This window comes from Stenella coeruleoalba, assembly GCF_951394435.1.
Source record: "Stenella coeruleoalba genome assembly, chromosome: 4".
NCBI classification, from domain to species: domain Eukaryota; kingdom Metazoa; phylum Chordata; class Mammalia; order Artiodactyla; family Delphinidae; genus Stenella; species Stenella coeruleoalba.
The window spans coordinates 42,894,259-42,915,542 of record NC_137149.1 but is presented as its reverse complement, the minus strand read 5'-3'; the positions used below and the strand labels follow the sequence as shown (position 1 = coordinate 42,915,542).

Genomic DNA, 21,284 nt, shown 5'->3' with positions numbered 1-21,284 from the left:
AAGACCATCAAACTTGCGTAATCACTGGCCACCTAAACTTGCCACGCCTCAGTTTTCTCTCTAGTGAAATGGGATTGCTGATGTCTGACCTACCTATTCCACAAGTTGACTGTGAAAACCTAACAGAATAAAGGTTCAGAAAGTCATTTGGAAGCAAAAAAAGGCCCTCAGCAGATGCAAAATGGCATTGTCCTCATCATCATCATCGGAGGTCAGGGAGAGTTTTGCAGTTCTATAAGGTGGATTATTTTTGTTTGGATTGGGTTGGGGTTTGTGTTAGGTTTGTTTTGCCTGATTTTTGGCCGACTCTCCTTTCCTCTTTCTCTGTCCCCAGTTCTCTCTCCAGTCCCCAGATGTTCTAAATCCCAATGACATCCTGGTCTCCCAATGGACCCCAAGCTCCCTCCCTGCCAACCATGCCTACATCCTAATAAACAGATTTTCCTCTTCCCTCATCCTGGTCAAAATGTAGTCCCATGACCTCTTCCCTTTGACTTTTATCTTCAGTTTTCAAATCCATAACTTGACCCAGTTACCTTGTCACAAGGCACCATTTGATTCACCAGCTTCATCAGTGGGTGGTAGTCTTCCTCTGTCGCACTGCAGGGGTCCTTAGAGATAAATGCATTCCTGAATGCCTCCCTGATCTTTTGGCAGTCTCTACCTCTGTGAGATAAAACATGGGAAATAAAATAAAAGATGAATAATTAGATTTCAAACATATGTTTAGAGCATAATTACCCCCCAAAAATATCTGTGTGCCAGGTGGTTCATATACACCATCACGTCTCATGTGTACAAGAGTTTTATGAGATGAGCATCACCCTCCCTGCCCTACAAGGTCCCTGCACTCGTGGGGCTTACTCTCTGGTTATACAAACAAGCAGATACGCTAACGAAATAAGTATGGATTATGATAAGTATGCAGGAAATCAGTGGGGAATATTGAAGCAATGACCACTGGTCTGGAGAGGGCTCCCTGAGACTAAATGTTGAGAAGGAGTGCATTCCAGACAGAGGGTGTCACAAGTGCAAAGGCCCTGAGGCAGAAAAGAACTTGCTGATTTTGAGGAAGTGAGAAAAGAACAAGGGGAGAGGTGGTGAGAAATCAACAAAAATAATCAGTCTTTCAGACAAGGAAACGGTTTCAAATTTTACCTAATTACCATGGGAAGGCAGTGGATAGGTTTAAGCATGGAAGTGACCTCATCTGATTTTGGGTTTTGAAAAAGTCACTCTGAGAAACTCCGTGCCAGCCCCAAAGATGGAGCAAAGTCTCTGAAATAGGAATTCCAACCCCATGTCCTCTCCAAACAGCCCCTGGCAGTGAAAAGGCAGGCTGGCAAAGCAGCAGAGATGGACGGGAGGGAGGGATGCTGGAGAAGATTGCAGCTGGACCTTCCCTTCTGTGTCTGTGTTAACTAGTGCACCTGAGCCCATCATTTCCTGGGGGGAAGGAAGTGGGTTTCCACTGGGAGTGCTCAGACATGGTTATCAGGACAAACTCCAGCCTTTGGACCCGGCATCCCAAATACAGTACCAGGTCAGGCAGCTAAACCTGGGGGAGTAAAGACGAGCCCCTCATTTTCTATTCCCTCTGAGCCTGCTCTGGCCCTGCAGGGCACGAACAAAGCAGCCATTCCAGAGGGTCTTTTGCCTTCCCAACTCAGGCTGGCCAAGTCGAGTGGATTATTCCTCCTGATAAGCCAGGGAATCAGAGGATACCTGTGAGACACAGGGCCTTACACCAAAGCCACCCTGTGTATGTTGGAGACTCATCTTCTCAGTCCAAAATAGCTGCTCCAGTTCCGGCCATCATGACTACATTGCAGCCAGCAGGAAAGGTTAGGGAACAAGAAAGGAGGAGAAGGAAGAGAAGGGAGAAGTAACCGCAGCAATGGCCATGTGCCAGCTGCCTTTTAAGGACACGTGCTAGAAGATGTTCTTGCTATTTGCTCTTATCATATTTGCTAAAATGTAGTCATGGGCACACTTCGCTACAAGGCAAGATGAGAAAGGCAGCCTTTAATGTTGATGGCCATTCCACATCAAAATGTACAGTTTTACCACAATGAGATATCACCTCACACCTGTCAGAATGGCTATCATCAAAAAGAACACAAACAACAAATGTTGGTGAGGGTGTGGAGAAAAGGGAACCGTCCTACACTGTTGGTGGGAATATACATTGATGCAGCCACTGCAGAAAACAGTACGGAGGTTTCTCAAAAAACTAAAAATAGGACTACAGTATGATGCAGCAATTCCACTTCTGGGGATATATCTGAAAAAAATCAAAAACACTAATTTGAAAAGATACATGCACCCCAGTGTTCATAGCAGCATTATTTACAAGTTCCAAGATATGGAAGGCCCTAAGCGTCCATCAACAGATGAATGGATAAAGAAGATGTGGTGTATACATACACAATGGAATGTTACTCAGCCATGAACATGAATGAAATTTTGCCATTTGGAGCCATATGAACGGACTTGGAAGGCATTATGCTAAGTGAAGTAAGTCAGACAGAGAAAGACGAATACTGTATGATCTCACTTATAAGTGGAAGCTAAAAAATGCAACAAACGAGTGAATACAACAGAAAAGAAGCAGACCCACAGATACAGAGGATAAACTAGTGGTTACCAGTGGGGTGGAGGGACAGGCAATATAGGGGTGGGGGAGTGGGAGGTACAAACTATTGGATGTAAGGTAGACTCCAGGATGTATTGTACAACATGGGGATATAGCCAATATTTTATAATAACTGTACATGGAAAGCGACCTTTAAAATTTGTATAAAAAATTAAAATAAGAAAAATCCCAAAAATTTAGAATAAAAAAATCATGAAAGCACAGTTTTAATTCTAGAGAAGGGACTGGCCTGCAGGCTCTGTCCCAGGAAGGTACCACCATTGTCCCATTTTACTGATAAAGAGGAAACTTTAAGGCTGTGAATTTAACCAATGTGCCGAGGTAACATGATCGGTAAGTGGTAAAGCGGGATTGGACCCCAAATCTGTGGGTGCCTCCCACATGGCTACAGCCTTACCGGGCAGGCTATTAAACTGTTCCAGCCTGTTGTCTTCATCTGTAAGAGGGAGATAAGAATACTTCATGCCTGGGAAGTTTTGGAGGATTAAATGAGATAACACTTGGCTTGTCCCCCGGGCCCCCGGTTCTTTCATGGACGCCCCTCCCCTTCCCCAGCATGCATGGGACCGTTCACCTGCATCACTGCTGACCTGTGAAAGCTCTGCTGGGAAACCATTATCCACCTGGCTCTGCCCATACATTATATATGTGAGAGAAAAACGTTCTTACATAATGTACTTCGACATCAAAGTTTACGGGGCACCATCACGGGAAGTTTAGAGCAAAGGTGTTTGGAGGCTGTTTTACTTTAGAAGACCATGTTTTACTTCAATTCATGTAATGCAGTGGCCCTCACAGGAATTTCCTGTTCTGATCCCAACTCCCTCGTAAACTCTTCTGCCTCCCTCCTCAGCCACAAAGAGTGGAAGAGGAGAGACATCTCCTTGATGTGGAAGGACAAGAGAATTTTCCACCACAAAAAAACTGGCAGTTCAGTGAAATCACCACGCGCTGGGCACCTACCATACACCAGATGCTTTCACCACCAAAAACGGGAGAACTCACAGATCTCCGAGAAGATTTTTGTGCTTTTTAGGTATATAGATGCCTTCAAGACACATTACCTTAAGAATACCAGAAACCCCAGGTTAAAAATTAAAAGTTTTTATGCTTTTTAGGTATATAGACCCCTTCAAGACACATTACCTTAAGAATTCAAGAAACCCCAGGTTAAAAATTAAAGTTTCTTGTTTAGAAGGAGCAGAGTTTAGAACATCAGAGTTGAAACAGATCTTGGAAGAGTTTATAACTCATCCATCTTTCCTTTCACTGTCTGAGACCAGAGCCTCCTACATGCCCCAAAAGTGAGAGGAAATGGGGAGAGGTTATGAGAAGGTTGGGGACAGGCTTTATGAAGCCACTTTTCATCCTTAAAATCTGGGGTGGGGGGTAATAAATTTGGAGTTTGGGATTAAAATATACACACTACTAGAAATAAAATAGATAACCAACAGGGACCTACTGTATAGCACAGGGGACTATACTCAATATCTTGTGATAACCTATAATGGAAAAGAATCTAAAAAAGAATATATATCTATACATATATACATATATAAACAATCGCTTTACTGTATAATTGATACTAACACGACATTGAAAATCAGCTATATTTCAACAAAAATTTTTAAAAAATCAAAAGTAAACATTTCACCGTGGATGAGCAATAAGGATTTTAATTGGTAGATAGGTAGAAAGATAGATGGATGGAAAGAAAGATAGAGGGAATTCCCTGGCGGGCCAGTGGTTAGGACTCCACACTTCCACTGCAGGGGGCACGGGATTGATCCCTGGTCAGCGAACTAAGATCCCGCATTCAACGCTGCACAGACAAAAAAAAAAGAGAAAGAAAGAAATATAGATAGATAAAAATAAAAAGAAATTAGGACGGAGGGTACAGAGATGTCCGCAGTACTCATTCATACATGTCATTGCAGACATGGGTCTCAAGTTCACAAGTGTGGCTGGAAAAATGTGAGCCCTTAATTTAGTTATTTTTATTTGCAAAGCCCACGGTCCTCATTTTTGTCCCCCCCGGTAGAGCACTCTTCCATCAAATCAAATGGCAGACAAGCAAAAGCTGTTTCGAGTGAGCAGGCTGGTTTCAAGGAAACAGAGGGCCTCAGGATCCCTGCGTCCTGCGGGGATGGAAGCAGATGTCTCTAGCTAAAGAGGCAGCGTGGGAGAAGTAAGAACCATTTCTGAGAGTTCAGTATCGCTCTTCTCTTCAATAGCTCCTCTGTTCCAAAATTAGAGGCTTTAATTGTGACACTTCTAGGGCGGCCTACCCTTCACTGTGAAGGGAATTGTCAGCCCAGCGGGCTGTTCCTGAGAACTCAGGCCATGCCTGTGGCCCCTACACATGGTCACCTGGCCCAGAGGGTTGTTGGGCGTCACCGGGTCTTGTGAACTCTGGCCGCACATGAGGATCCCCTGGAGAGCTTTGGTAAACACACAGTGCCTGGCTCTGGACCAACCAAGGCAGGGTGAGGGAAGGGGAAGAGAGCAGAACCTGTAATTTTCCAAAAGCTTCTCATTCCCACCTCCTCCCAGACCCCTGGAAACAGCCCTCCTACTTCCTGTCTCAATGAATTTGAAGACTGTAGTTACCTCCTATAAGTGGACTCAGACAGTATTTTTCTTTTTGTGACGGACTTATTTCACTGAGCATAATTACCTCACGGTCTGTTCATGTTGTAACATGTGTCAGAATGTCCTTTTTTCAGGCTGAATAACATTTCATCGTAGGTATTCACCACAGTTTGTTTATCTCTTCACCCATCATGGGCACTTGGGTTACTTCCTCCACCCATCCTTTCATTCCACGAATATTTACCGAGGGCCTACTGCTAGCTTCACGACAGACACAGGGCTAAAAAGATAAATACACACCATTTCTATCTTCAAGGCACTCATGTCAAGGTCTAGAGCAGACAAAGAACAAAACTCATCACAACTAAAGCACTGGTGGCTTGCCCAAGGCACTAAAATTTGCAAACACAATAAAGAGTAGAACATTTTCCCATTTTCTACTACCCGAGGATAGAAACAGATTTAAAAAAGAAAAACAAAAACTTGATTAAATGTGAATCAGGATCCTCATTTGGAGAATGATTTTTCTTTGTTTTTTCCCCCAATTGTGACACACGCAAAATCGATATATGTTTATAACTTCGGTGGGTTTCTCTTTGACCACCTGCTGGCTTTGCTTTCTTTGGTGGGTTCCAGAGTGATTGGTGATTTGTAGCCAACAAAAAAGAGATGCTTTATAGGGTGCCTGTGCTCAGCGGAATATAAAGCAGTCTTTGAACAAAGTTTTTATACTTTGGAGCTTGGAATAGTTTGGGTGATGTTTATTTTACATTAAGTGGGAAAAGTAGGTCTAAACTTAGAGAAATAGAAAAACAATGGCAGCAAACTGATCACTGGAGTTGTCTCTGGGAAGAGAAATAAAGGGGAATTTCCACTTTCATCCTATACTTTTCTGTTGGCTTACAACAGAAATGGATTCTTGTATTATGCAAGTAACCTAGAAAAGAAGAGGTTAAATTTTTTTTAACTGAAGATCTGGTATGATTACAATCAATTTTTAAAAAGTGGAAAAAAACCCCACAGTAATCAAACCGTGTCTTAAAAATAGTAATATCTTGTTGCTAGGAGTATAAGGGTTGTTTTGTGACGTTTTCTTCCCTATATTTTGAATGTTTCTATAATAAGCATATATTACAATGGCAGGCATGGCAAAACTTTCATTTTCTTTTCAAGTTGCTGGAGCTGTTAGACCAAGCATCTGAGACTCTTGGAAGGTCTTAGAACATGGGAACAGCTCAGGTCCAAACCCCCGTGGTCGCCACCTACCATTTCTGTGCCGTCTCCCACATCTCTGGGCCAAAAGGTGACACTTCTCATTCCTCATCTAGTTCAGTTCAACACCAGGGGAGACCTAGTGTTGGTGACCCAGACCCATTTCTCAAGACCTAATGACATGAAATATGGGGTGAGGTGAGAAGAGGGCCATGTACCTCTTCCAGGGCATCTTTCTTTCCACGCTAAAGACTTCCTTGCATCCTTAAGCAAAATCGGATTGTCAGATCACCCTCTCACTTATCCCAGGTTGTACCCAGAATCAAACTTTGTGAATAATTTCAAGGAGACGGGTCATTGAGAAGCTCAGACAAAGCAAAGACAGGTCGGGGCATCCTGTATAGCCCCCAGGGTCCATCCTGTCCTCCTTCCTGGCCCAGAATGATAGATGAAGTTACCAAATAAGGTTTTGCAAGGTTCCTCACACAGCCAGAAGGAGTGAAGTGATGAGGCATCTCCATTTTATTCTCTGGAGAATTCTACAGCTTCCATGATTTTTCAGGGACTCAAACCTCACACATACTGCATTTATTTTCTATCAGTGATCCTTTAACAAATGACATCCTGCTGAGGGCATTCAAGAGATAAGTCTCTTCGGGCTTCCCTGGTGGCGCAGTGGTTGAGAGTCCGCCTGCCGATGCAGGGGACACGGGTTCGCGCCCCGGTCCGGGAAGATCCCATATGCTGCGGTAGCGGCTGGGCCCGTGAGCCATGGCTGCTGAGCCTGCGCACCTGGAGCCTGTGCTCCGCAACGGGAGAGGCCACAACAGTGAGAGGCCCGCATACAGAAAAAAAGAAAAACAAAAAAGAGATAAGTCTCTTCATTCTAACCAATATCACTAGCGTATCTGCCCAGAGGGCCAGTTGTCAAGGAGATCCCAGCGGCTCACTTGCCTTCCTTTAATTCCCTCACGGGCATCCCTCTTCCTAAATAAGTAAAGCCAGCTACTTTAGCTCCTTCCTCCCTGGGGCCCAGAGTGCACCAGGTTGTATGTGTGTGGAGACGGTGGTGATGAAAAAGAGAAAGTCAGCCTTGACACGTGGGAGCTGGCCTGGCACTGGTAGGAAGGCCTTGGTGTTCTCCTGTGGACCACAACTCCAGGACAGTGGCATCAGGTAAGGTCACTGTGTGACCATAACAGCACGCCGTGTGAACAGACAAAAGCAATGTCCAAACCGCACACACACAAATGAAGTGACCCAATATCCATTCGTTGTGGCTCTTATGAGCGACTGCTGCTTCTTTACCAATTACAGCTTCAGCTTTCCTTCATTCTTCCAGCCTGATAGATAAGATTTATTAAGATTCCCTATCACAGAATTACCCCCTTCCCCTCTGCTTCCTGGCAGCAAAGCCAGCCTCCTCGAACCTTTGCCAAATCTCATAAAATAAGCCTGAATCTTACCAGTCCTTTCTACCATCCTCAGACAGAGCCCTGCCCTGCCCCTCTGGGTCCCTATGGTGAGCGCTCAGTCTTCTTGCAAAGAGCAATACAACCACCTTGTTCAACCACCGTGTAGTGGCTGGTCTTGTGGTTTGGGGGAGGTATTGACGGTAACCCACCGTCTGAATGGGACATTACAGAATCGAAAGGCCTGTAAAAATCATCACACCTTCATCAGTGTTTATGCCTGACAAGCTCCAGGAGCAGCTTCTGAAAGACATGATTTGTTAATAAGCAACTTTCCGTGTTGAGCTGGACTCCCAGCCTGATAGCTGTTTTCTGTTTGCCTCCTTAACTGGTGACCTGGAGGCTCAAGGCATGCAGGCCGGGCACAGATGTCAGGATTCAAGGTCACTGGGGTGTGCTCCCCCTTCCTCCCACTCAGCTCCTTCCAGCAGATGCCATTACTTATCCCCCGAGAGTATTCCCTCTTGTTCACTTCCCACCCCTTCTCCCTCCCTCTGACCCACCTAGGTAGGTTGTCTCCTGTGCCCAGAAGTCACGCTAGAAGGAGAAAGGAGGGGGCATGACACCACAGAGCACTCACCCTGTGCCAGACGCTGCGCTTGGCGCTCACTTTGTATGCATCCAATTTAACTCTCACACCAGCCCCATGGGGGGCAGGGGTACAATCCCCTGCTACTGAGGCTCAGAGCTTAGTAACTTGCCCAAAGCCAGTCAGCAAGTGGCACAGCTGCCTTAGGTCCAAACTCTGCTCTCCCTGCTAAACAATGCTGCGTCCCACAGGAAATGTTAAATCATGTCCCTACCTATCCCCAGAACGAAGTGGGTCCTAACAGAAAGGAGGACCCAAGACCCCAGAGGGGTTGTCGTTTCCCTGTAGGTCAAATGAGAATTTGAAGACCAGAATAGGGACAGAAAGTAAGTGGAATAAGAGGGGACGGGGCAGAAAGTGTTAAAGTTTTATGCTAAAGCGAAGAAAACAAAAAAACAAACCAAAAAAAGATATATTTGGTGGTTAAATCCATTTTGTATGCTGTCAGCCTAGTTCAGGCTTCATAACTCTGTAATGTCACCTCTCTCTAAACCTACATCCTTCCCGTAAATGACAATTATATTTCAAAGTCCCCATCAACGCAGCAACATCACCTTCGTAATGTGTTGCTCCCCGGGGAAAGTGCTCACATCCCAAACCCTCTTCCTTAAAAGCACTTGAATCTCAAGGGGTAATTACACTCAGTCTGTGAATTTTCCTGCTGTTATGTCCTGCAGGGCCGCTTGTCTTGGACCAAAGAAAACGTGCAGGTTAACTCAGCGATGAAGTCTCAAATTTGAGGCTGCTGGAAGCCTGCATTGAAGGTGAAGACTGCCACCTAGTGGAGGAAGGGGGTAATTGTCAGGGTTCACTGAGGCAATTAGGACTTCCCTAAGTAGGATCTTAAAATCAGACTCTTCCGGCTGAAGGAAAGCTCAGAAATCATTAATTCATCAATCTGGCAAATATTTATTGAGCATATACTATGTTCCAGGCACGTTTATGAGTAAGTAAGATATACCAGTGAACAAAATACACAAGAGTCTCTGTCCTGTGAGAATTCCATTCTACCAGAGCAAGACTGACAATAAACCAATTTTCAGCAAGACTGACAATAAAGATAATGAATGTTGTAGAGTATCCTAGAAATTTATAAATTCTATGAAAAAAAGGAAAAATAGAATAGGATAAGGGTGTCAGAGGTTATGGGGGAGGAGGTGTCTGTTTTTGGCATTAAACAAGTAGGACAGTAGATGACCTTTCAGCAAAGAATTGAAGGAAGCAAAGAACTTAGTCATACAGACATCCAAGCAAACAGCGTTCTGGGCAGAAGCAACAACCTTCCCAACAGCCCGAGTGCCTGGTGTGTTCAAGAAACAGTAGAGAAGCCAGTGTGGCTGGAGCATAGTGAGCAAGGTGGACAGTAGATAGAAATGAGGTCAGAAAGGTAATGCTGCCCCACTGAGTAGAGTTTCATAAGCTACTCACGGTGAACTGAGGAGCCATAGAGGATACTGAGCACAGTAGGTACATGATATTACTTAAGTTTCAAAAGATTTCTCTGACTGCTTTGTTGAATATAGTCTGAAAGAGGGAACAGGCAAAGAAAGGTAGACCAGTAATCCGGGCAAGTGCCCATGGTGATTTGGACCAGGGTGGTAGCAGTGATGATGGTGAGAAGTGATAGATTCTTGATTCATTGTAAATTTCCTAACAGATAAGATGCATGGTGTTAGCGAAATAAGGAGTCAATGATAATTCCAGGGTTTGGGGCCTGAGACACTGGAAGGATGGGGTTGCCATTAACTGAGATCGAGAAGGCTTTGGGTCGAGGTATTGATCAGGATACATAATATACTGTGTAGTATATATTATAACATTTGCTATATATGAAATACTACATACTATATACTATATATTAAAATTATATTCTACGTATTATATCAAAGTAGGATATATACATATATATAATTATAGGAATGCAAAAATGGGAATTATTGAGCCATAAATTTAACAAAATATATGCAAGACTTGTACTCTGAAAACAAAACATTGCTGAGAGAAATTTTTAAATGACTAAGAAAATAGAGAGATATCCCATATTCATGGGTTGGAAGGCTCAATATTAAGATGTTACCAAATCACAAGTCAAAATTTCAGCAGGCTTTGTTAAAAATATTGGCAAGTTGATTCTAAAATTTATGTGAAAATACAAGCTAGCCAAAGCAATCAAAGGAAAAAAGCTGGAGGACTTATATTATTCGGCTTCAAGGCTTGCTAAAGAGCTTCAGTGATCTAGACAATATAAGAGTTGTGAAAGGGTAGCTATAGATCAAGGAAATAGAACAGAGAGTTCAGACAGAAACCCATACATACATGGTACTGTAGAGTGAATTTTGTGTCCCCCAGAATTTGTAAGTTGAAATCTATTTCCCAAGGTGATAGTATTTGGAGATGAGGCATTTGGGGTAATTAGGTTATGAGAGTGGAGCTATCATGAACGGGATTAGCATCCTTATAAAAGAGACACAGAGAGCTCCTCCCTCCCTTCCTCCATGTGAAGACCCAGAGAGAAGGAGGCCATCTTTGAACTAGGAAGTAGGTTCTCAGCAGACACTGAATCTGCTGGCATCTTGATCTTGGACTTTCAGCCTCCAGAACTGTGAGAAATAAATTTCTGTTGTTCATAAGCCACCCAGTCTGTGGTGTTCTGTTATGGCACCTGGAATTGACTCAGACATGGTCAACTGACGTTCAGGAAAGGAGTCAAAGAGATTCAGTGGGGAAGAGAAAGCTTTCTCAGTAAATGATACTACAGCAAATAGGTTTTTCATATGTGAAAAAAATGAAATTGACCCTTATTTCACACCATACACAAAATTAACTAGAAATGGATCAAAGACCTAAAGCACAGTTATATAAGAAAAAATGAACAAGTTGGACCGTATAAAGATTTAAAAAACAAACTTTGCTTTTTAAAAGACTCCATTTAAGAAGATGAAAAGGCAAGTCATAAAGTGGAAGTAAATATTTTCAGGATACATCTGATAAAGGACTTGTATTCAGAATACATAAACCACCTACAACTCAATGATAAGAACTAAAACCTAATTTTTTTAAGATTGGGAAAAGATTTGAATACATACTTCAATAAGCCCATGAGATAATGTTCAACATCATTAGCCATGAGGAAAATGCAAATTAAAACCACCATTAAAATACCACTGCAAAGCCATCAGAACACTTCTAACAAGGAAGTGTAACAACTAGAATATTCATGCCCTGATAATGAACACATAAAACTATACAATTACCTTGTGAAACAGTTTAGTAGTTTCTTAAATAGCTAAACTACATGGTTCAGCTATTTCATTTTTGGACATTTACCCAGGAAAAATGAAACCACGTGTCCACACAGTAACTTGTATACTCATATTCATAGAAGCTTTATTCATAATACTGTATCCAAAAAGTGAATACAATGCCCATCAACAGATGAACGGATAAACAACTTGTGGTATATACACGCAATGGGCTACTATTCAGCAATAAAAGGGAAGGAACTATTAATATGTACAACAACATGGGTGAATTCAAAAATATTATGCCAAGACCATGAAAGAAGCCAGAGACAAAAGAATATGTAGTACGTGATTCTGTTTATATAAACTTCCAGAAACATGTAAACTAATGTCCACTAACAGAAGGTAGAGGTACCCTACTCAGTGTCAAGACATTAGTAATTTAAACAATGTGGAGTGGTATAGAGAAAAACAGATCATAAAACAGATTAGAGCCCAGAAGCGAACTGATAAACCTGATATGCAACAGAAATGGCATTATAAAACCCTTGATAAAGGATGGATTATTTCATAATTAGTACTCGCACAACTGATTATCCATCTGTAGGGAAAAAAATGAAATTAGGTTCCTACTTTATACCACACACAAAAATATATTCCATATGGATAAAACGCTTAATGAAAATCAAACATTTAAAATTTTTAGATTATATGTGACACTTTTGTTACCTCTGGTAGAAAATAAGTTCTTAAATAACACACAAAAGGCACAACTATAAAAGATAAATATGGGGGTTCCCTGGTGGCGCAGTGGTTGAGAGTCCGCCTGCCGATGCAGGGGACACGGGTTCATGCCCCATTCCGGAAAGATCCCACGTGCCACGGAGCGGCTGGGCCCGTGAGCCATGGCCGCTGAGCCTGCGCGTCTGGAGCCTGTGCTCCTCAGCGGGAGGGGCCACAACAGTGAGAGGCCCGCATACCGCAAAAAAAATAATAATAATAAATGTGATTACATTAAAATCTTCAGTAAGACAAAGGACCCAATAAATAAAGTCAAGAGTCAAACCACAGATTGGGAGAACATATGTGCAATCCACATAACTGACAAAAAATTAGAATCCTGAACGTATAAAGAAGAAAAACAATTCAATACAAAAACAGGCAAAAGACAAAAATAGGCATTCCTCAGAAGAAACCAGAATACCAATAAACGCATTAAAAAATGATCAATTGCATTAGTAATCAGGGAACCAAAAATTAGAGCCACAAAGAGATGAGGAAAATTGTTTGACAATTCCAAGTGCTGGTGAGGATGTACAGTAACAAGTAAATTCACACTGCCTTTGTGAAAGGATGTTGATACCACAAAGTTGGAGACCTGTTTGGCCATATGTAACGTGGCAGACACTGTTGCTTCCCAAGCCAAATAGATATTCCTCACCCTTCTTCCCTACTGGTAAAGCATGTCTCCTATCATAGTGATTCCAAATATCAAATACTCACTTTGCAAGCCTCCTCTACAGTTTGGGCAGCCATGTGAGCCAATTCTGGCTAGTGAGATTCAAGGGGAAGCACAGGGGCAGCTGAGGAAGGGCTTCTGGGAAAGGTGCTATTCCCTGATAAAGAGACTTGCAAGGAGGGCACTCCTGCCCATCCTCCTGCTCTCTGTTCCTGAGTATCACTCTCTAAGGACATAATGCCTGGAACTGCAGATGCCATCTTGTGACAAGAAGCTCAAGGATGAAAGTCACGCTAGGGAGATGGAGGAGTGAAAGATCCTGGGCCATCAGTGAGCTGCTGAATCTACCAAGGACCACCCCACTTCTGATATCTTGTCATGTGTATATATAAAAAATCTCTTGCTTTAAACCTCTTATAGTTGAGTATTCTTTTACTTGCAGCCAAAAGCATCTTCATTGTTACACCCATTGTTATGGGCTAAATTGTGTCGCCTAAAAGATGCTGAAGTCCTAACTCCCAGTCCCTCAGAATGTGACCTTATTTGGAAATAAGATCTTTGCAGAAGATCAAGTTAAGATGAGAGTAAGGGTGACCCTTAATCAAATATGACCAGTGTCCTTAGAAAAGGAGGAAACTTGGATCCAGAGACAGACACACACAGAAGGAAGAACACGTGAAGACAGAGAGAACATCATCTGCTAGGCAAGGAATGCCCGAGGCTTCTAGAAATGAGAGTCAGGTAGCAGAGTCTTCCTCACAGCCCTCAGAAGGAGCCAACACTTCTGACACCTTGATTTCAGACTTCTGGCCTCCAGAACTGTGAGACAATAAATTCCCACTGTTTAAGCCACCCAGTTTGTGGTACTTTGTTATGGCAGCTCTAAGAAATTAATACACCCAGTAAAGGTGAAAATGACATACTCTATGAATTTGGAATTCTGCCTCTAAGTAAACATCTTAGAAAAAAATCATAAGCGCAAGTAGACATGTAGGTTTTAGCATTGTTTACGTCAGCAAAAACCGAGAGTAAGGGAATCTGTTAATAAGTGTAGGTTACGGTCATTCAGCAGCGTACTATACAGCAGTTAAAATTAATGAACTAGTGCTCATATAGCAACATGAATGAATCTCTAAAATAATATAATCAAAATCACCAAAACATATTGGTAAGTGGAAAAAGCAAAGGTTATTCTACAGGGCAAAAACACAAAATAAATACAAATTAAAATTAAAATTCAGTAACATCTTCCCTTATTAGATTGTCAAAAATCAGAAAGTTTGAAAACATCCTGTGTAGTGAACGTATGAGGAAATAAACTCTCATCGCCTCATGAAGAGAATTGCCTTATAAAGAGAAATCTGACTATGTTTTCAAAATGTAAAATGGTATATTTTTTGACTTAGTGATTCTGCTTCTAGGATTCTATCTTACATCTCCAAGTATTTTATTGCAGCATGGTTTGCAATATATTGCAAAAGTTTTAAAACAACCTAAATGTCCATGAGTACAAGTCTAGAATATGGTGAATCTATACAGAGGAATATTATTAGAATGAGACAGAACTACATTGATAATTAAGATAAACTGTTAAGTGAAAAAAAAGTGAGACAGAAGAGAGGATGTGTATAGAAAAAAAGAATACATGAATATACACTTATATAGTCAGAGAACATTTCTAGAAAGATACAAGTGAAACAAGTAGTATTTGCCTCTGAGAAAGAAGAAAAGAAAAGTGAGGGGGGAGGTATTTTGATTTTATCTATAGCATGTTATTTCTTTTAAAACTAGGGAATAAAAGATCTGACAGAAATATGACAAAAGTTTTATTGTCTGTTAATTCTGCACGATGTGTAAATGGCTAGTTGTAACATTGTTCTATGAATATTTCAGTGCATTTAACATTTTCATAACTTAACATGTTTAATTTTTTAAGAAAAGAATGGAGAGGAGATATGACCTGGGGAATAAGGAATATTGAAGAAGGAGAAAGTAGTCCCTTGAATGGGAAGAATGAAGAAAACTAGACCCGTCAAATACAAAAAGTACAATTTTTAGCTGTAAAGTGATATGTTCGGGCTTCCCTGGTGGCGCCGTGGTTGAGAGTCCACCTGCCGATGCAGGGGACACGGGTTCGTGCCCCAGTCCGGGAAGATCCCACATGCCGTGAAGCGGCTGGGCCCGTGAGCCATGGCTGCTGAGCCTGCGAGTCCGGAGCCTGTGCTCCGCAATGGGAGAGGCCACACCGGTGAGAGGCCCGCATACCGCAAACAAAAAAAAAAAAAAAAGGATATGTTCATAACCTTGGTTTCCAAAGCACCTTTTAAAATTTTTACCAAGAAGTATTAAAACATGAAATCAGTTCCCCAAAATGCAATTAATTGTCTTTCATCTAAGTCTCACATCGTCCTTTGTAGTTTTAAATCTCTCCCAGTTTCAACTGTATGTCTTCCGTCTTTCTTTACTTAAAGAATCCCCAAGGAGATTTCATTACTGCTCTAGACAACTTAATTCATAAACAGATGTTTCCTCCTAGAAACCAAGATAATGCAGGAAGCAAATTTATTATGAATTTCACAATATTTACACCATGAAGTACCAAAGCCAGAAATGACTTTATAACATTTGCTTGTTAGTCATAATAAGAGAAAACAAACCTTTGAACTATCAAGACAAATCTGGACCATGGCCAAGTAACTGCGTATCTCTTCAAATCAAGCTTTACTAATTGCTTCAAAAACATCCAAAGACTAAAGAGGTAGGCAGCTTTCTGCTATGTGGATATGTCATGTTTGATACAGCAGGTAAGAAGTGGAGAACTAAATTTAGCAATTCTTGAAATGCCTCATTATGGAAGAAATTTGAATTATGTCTATAAAACTACTAAGCTAAAGCCATTCATTTAAGCAGGTCTATAGCTTCCTTTTGTGAAGCTCCTTACTTTTTTTTTTTTAATTGTGGTATACCCCACTATTTAGAATTCCACTTGGGGGGTTAAGTGATTTTGTATTCTTCACTATATTTTAAAAATATTTTTCCAAGTATTCTAAAATGGGCATGTTTTACTTTTATAATTAGAAAAAAATGTCATTCTCACGCTCTATTTATTCTTCAAGTTTCTGACCTCAGTTTTCACTTTATTTTTTGTCTTTAATAACAAGATTCTCATCATCCCCCTGCTTCCAGAGCAGGTATTTACTGGTGATATTTTTTTGAAAAAGATGAGCCCCCATTCCCGACTCATATCAACTATGAAAACTCGTGGATATAATCAATCCTTCCCTTCCAAGCCCTTAGTCTTTGAAACACACACACACACAAACACACACCACACACACACACACACGAAAACAATTCTTGATTCATCTCTCATTCAGTTTCCTGTTTTGTTCTCACCATCTTGCATCTGTTCTTTCCACCACAGTTCATTTAAAGAAAATGTTGTCCTGGTTGTTTTCTAACCTGATCTAGGTCTAAGGCAAGAAATAGATCTTTAATGGCAAAAAAAAAAATGCATGACCACTTCTAAATTCATTTATTGCAAAAAAATCTCTTAACTGACCAGTATTTAACTGAACCACTTTCTGTTCTCTCTGTACAAGTTGCCTATCTTCTACACAATTAATAGGCTACTCTCTGTATCCCCAAGGACTTTCATTTTCACTTACTTGGTTTTTTATTTACCTATTCTTGAATATGTTTATGCTTGTTGTTTTTGCTTTAATTATATGCTTTCATTAAATTGTTCATAAATAAATTGGATAAGTGGAAAAAGAAAAAAACATGTTTTCTATGAAAACCAAGTTGAATTTCTTGGTAAAAATGACCCAGGTGAGTCACTTTAAAAGTGTTGCTGACGGACAAAGGATTAATCTCCAAAATTTATAAGCAGCTCATGCAGCTTAATAACAAAAAAACAAACAACCCAATCCAAAAATGGGCAGAATACCTAAATAGACATTTCTCCAAAGAAGACATACAGACTGCCAACAAACACATGAAAGAATGCTCAACATCACTAATCATTAGAGAAATGCAAATCAAAACTACAATTAGATATCATCTCACACCGGTCAGACTGGCCATCATCAAAAAATCTAGAAACAATAAATGCTGGAGAGGGTGTGGAGAAAAGGGAACCCTCTTACACTGTTGGTGGGAATGTAAATTGATACAGCCACTGTGGAGAACAGTATGGAGATTCCTTAAAAGACTACAAATAGAACTACCATATGACCCAGCAATCCCACTACTGGGCATATACCCTGAGAAAACCATAATTCAAAAAGAGTCATGTACCAAAATGTTCATTGCAGCTCTATTTACAATAGCCCAGAGATGGAAACAACCTAAGTGTCCATCATCAGATGAATGGATAAAGAAGATGTGGCACATATATACAATGGAATATTACTCAGCCATAAAAAGAAACGAAATTGAGCTATTTGTAATGAGGTGGATGGACCTAGAGTCTGTCATACAGAGTGAAGTAAGTCAGAAAGAGAAAGACAAATACCGTATGCTAACACATATATATGGAATTTAAGGAAAAAAATGTCATGAAAAACCTAGGGGTGAAACAGGAATAAAGACACAGACTTACTAGAGAATGGACTTGAGGCTATGGGGAGGGGGAAGGTTAAACTGTGACAAAGCGAGAGAGAGGCATGGACATATATACACTACCAAACGTAAGGTAGATAGCTAGTGGGAAGCAGCCGCATAGCACAGGGAGATCAGCTCGGTGCTTTGTGACCGCCTGGAGGGGTGAGATAGGGAGGGTGGGAGGGAGGGAGACGCAAGCGGGAAGAGATATGGGAACATATGTATATATATAACTGATTCATTTTGTTGTGAAGCTGAAACTAACATACCATTGTAAAGCAATTATACTCCAATAAAGATGTAAAAAAAAAAATGTTGCTGAGTTTGTTATTGGTAGGACAATTGTCAAAGACCTAAGGAAACTGTAGAAATCTAGAAGTATTCTTTATATATATATATATATAAATTTACTTATTTTATTTTTGGCTGCATTGGGTCTTCATTGTCACATGCAGGCTTTCTCTAGTTGGGCTTTCTCTAGTTGCTGCAAGCAGGAACTACTCTTCGTTGTGGTGCGCGGGCTTCTCACTGCGGTGGCTTCCCTTATTGGGGAGCAAGGGCTCTAGGCACGCGGGCTTCAGTAGCTGTGGCACGCGGGCTTAGTAGATGTGGCACACGGGCTTAGTTGCTCCACAGCATGTGGGATCTTCCAGGACCAGGGATCGAACCCGTGTCTGCTGCCCTGGCAGGCAGATTCCTAACCACTGCACCACGAGGGAAGCCCAGGAAACATTCTTTACTTAGACAACTTCTCAGTCGACTTTAAAGAAGCTGGCTCTCAAACCCCAATTTCTTCCATCTTGAATCCCTCCTTATCCATCCAACCAGCACACTATTTCTGCTCTCCTTTCCAGCAAGACCCCTGGCGAGAGCTGTCTATGTACAGTCTCCAATTTCTCTCTTCCCACCTTTTTCTTGAATCCATTCCTGACAGGCTTTCACCATGACCACTCTTCTAAAACTGATCTTGTCAAAGTCATCAATCCATTGGTCAATTTTTAGTTTTCATCTTACTTAACCAGTCAGAATCACTTGAATAAGACAATTAACACTTCCTCCTTATAAAACATCTGCTTGAATTTCTCTGCACAGTTGACTTCCTCATTTATATCTCCAGCCCAGACCTCTCCCTAGTACCCTAGACTCAAAGAAACCAGCTTCCTATTCAATATCTGCACTTGATTGTCAATGGACATTGCAAAACTACTATGTACAAAGCCAGACCAGTGTTTTCTTTCCCAACTTGCTTCATCCCAGTAGTTCCCTTTCTGATAAATGGAAATTCATTTTTCTGGTAACTCAGCCCACAAATCTCATCTCTTCTTTTTCTCTAACATCCCATACACAAGTCCATAGCAAATCACATGGAATCTACTTTCAAAATGTATCCAGAATATTTCCCCTTCTCATCACCATCCATCACTATCCAAGTCTCAATCACCTCTCACCTGAACTGCTACAAGAACTCCATGGCCTCCATGCTTCTGTCCTTGCCCCACTACCATCTATTTTCAACCCAACAGCCAGAAGGATGCCTTTAATAAGGTGTCAGACAGTGGTACATGCTCTATACATCACTATTCATCACTAGTGGATGTATCCTATATCCTAAGGACAAAAAGAACCATAAAGACATTTAGATATTTTGTTAGTAATAATAATAATACATACATACATATTATTTGTATATATGAAAACGAATACATAATTATATTAATGTTATTAGGAACCAAGCTTTTTAGGGTCAGAGAAAACAGATACAAACATAAAATTTAGGAATTCCCTGGTGCGTCTCAGGGCTCATCCCCTGGGATCACGGGTGTTTGGAGGCGGAACTGATCTCAGGCACACAGATGACAATCGCCGCTCCCCTGTCCGCCTTTGGCAGCCTGAGAAGCAACGTTTTACTTCCCAGCTTATTCTGCTTTATGTACAACTTCGAAAAATGAGTTTTCCGGGTGAAACCAAGCCCTGAGAATGGAAGTCAAGAAAGCGTTTCACTATGGGGAGAGATTAGAAGCTAGCTGGGAGAGGGCCCGAGGAACCTTCCGGAAAGTTCCGTAGACTGATGTGGGTGGTGTTTCTAGGGTCTGAACGGAATCATTAAGCAGATGCACTTTACCGTGTGTTTTATCTTTAAAATTTTTTTAAGTTGTTACCGCTTTGTTTTGCTTTGTTATTGGACGCTGTGGTCACATTCATTTCAGGGCGCACGAAAAGAATCGGGATGTTGTTTTATAGTAATGAATGAAACTAACTTCAGTGATCGGGCCCTTCAGACACCATCCTCCCACCTCAGGCTCCGCAAGCCACTTCACCAGGTGTCTGTAACTGTCCGGGGCGCTTTTGGGTCAGAGATGGCGAACGCAAACCCCATGAAATGTAGGAAACGCCAGCAACTTCCCGGCTTCTTGGCCGAGTGGGGCTGCGGTCCCAAATGGGGCCGGGCTCCGGGCGTCTCTGACAAGTGTCCGCCAGTTGAGCGCAAGGGCCAAGGAGCAGCGCGCTCGCCACCGCCCGCCTGCACCTCTGGGGACTGGCGCTCGGACTCGCGAGCCCGGACTCCCTACTCAGCACTGCCCCGCGGGCTCTCAGCTGACTCGGAACAGTCGATGCTTTGTTTCAGGCAATCCTGACGGCTACTCGGAGCGCACGGTCCGGCTGTGCCCAGCTGTGCCCAGCCACCACCGCGCGCGGTGCCCCGCCATGCGCCAAAGACGCCGACTCACCTGAGCTCCGGCTGCACCGACTGGGTGTACTTGTAGCATCGCTCCAGGACGATTTCTTGAAAACGGGCAGTGCTGCCCGTCCCATTCCACTTCATGTTCTCGGACGAGTGGCGCCACATCCGGACTCCGACCACCACCGCGATGATCCCCCCCACCAGAAGACATAGAAATATGCAGAGACAGATCTTGGCTTTCTTGGGTCTGGAGTCGGCCATGGGTTCCAACGCGGGTCGCCCGGGCGAAGTTGGAGAAGAGGCTGCTGGAGGCTGGGCGGGCAGGGAGGAGAGAGCTAGCTTGGTTCTGAAACTGCACTTCCCCTTTATCTCTCACTTGCCTTTTCTCCGCTTCCTTTCCCACCCCCATCCCCTCCTTCAAAGTTCTTCGATCGCGGTCGCTCGACCAACAAGGATTTCAAGGTCTTAAAAAGCCTTCGAGACCACCTAGAGGGGTGGGATAGGGAGGGTGGGAGGGAGGGAGACGCAAGAGGGAAAAGATATGGGAACATATGTATATGTATAACTGATTCACCTTGTTATAAAGCAGAAACTAACACACCATTGTAAGGCAATTATACTCCAATGAAGATGTTAAAAAAAAAAAAAAACAAAGCCTTCAGCACCTACTACAGCCGTTCACTTCCCGACTTCTGAGCAGAGAGCCACCACTTTGACCTTACTTGACAGGCACTCAAAGAACAGACAGAGTACAGCCTTATACTCCTCAGTCGT

General features: G+C 42.2%; 1 protein-coding gene across 1 annotated transcript in view; it reads right to left on the bottom strand.

The window, feature by feature from the left end:
• Nucleotides 1-20,875, bottom strand: part of CD38 (CD38 molecule) — a 41,357-nt gene extending 20,482 nt beyond the window's left edge. Inside the window, exons 1-2 of the mRNA XM_079921059.1 lie at nt 20,557-20,875; nt 537-666 (exon numbers count right to left, since the gene is read on the bottom strand). Coding sequence (XP_079777185.1) covers nt 537-666; nt 20,557-20,771 — 345 coding nt within the window. The 5' untranslated portion in view covers nt 20,772-20,875. The remainder of the gene's footprint in view (nt 1-536; nt 667-20,556) is intronic.
• Between the last annotated feature and the right edge of the window lie 409 nt (nt 20,876-21,284).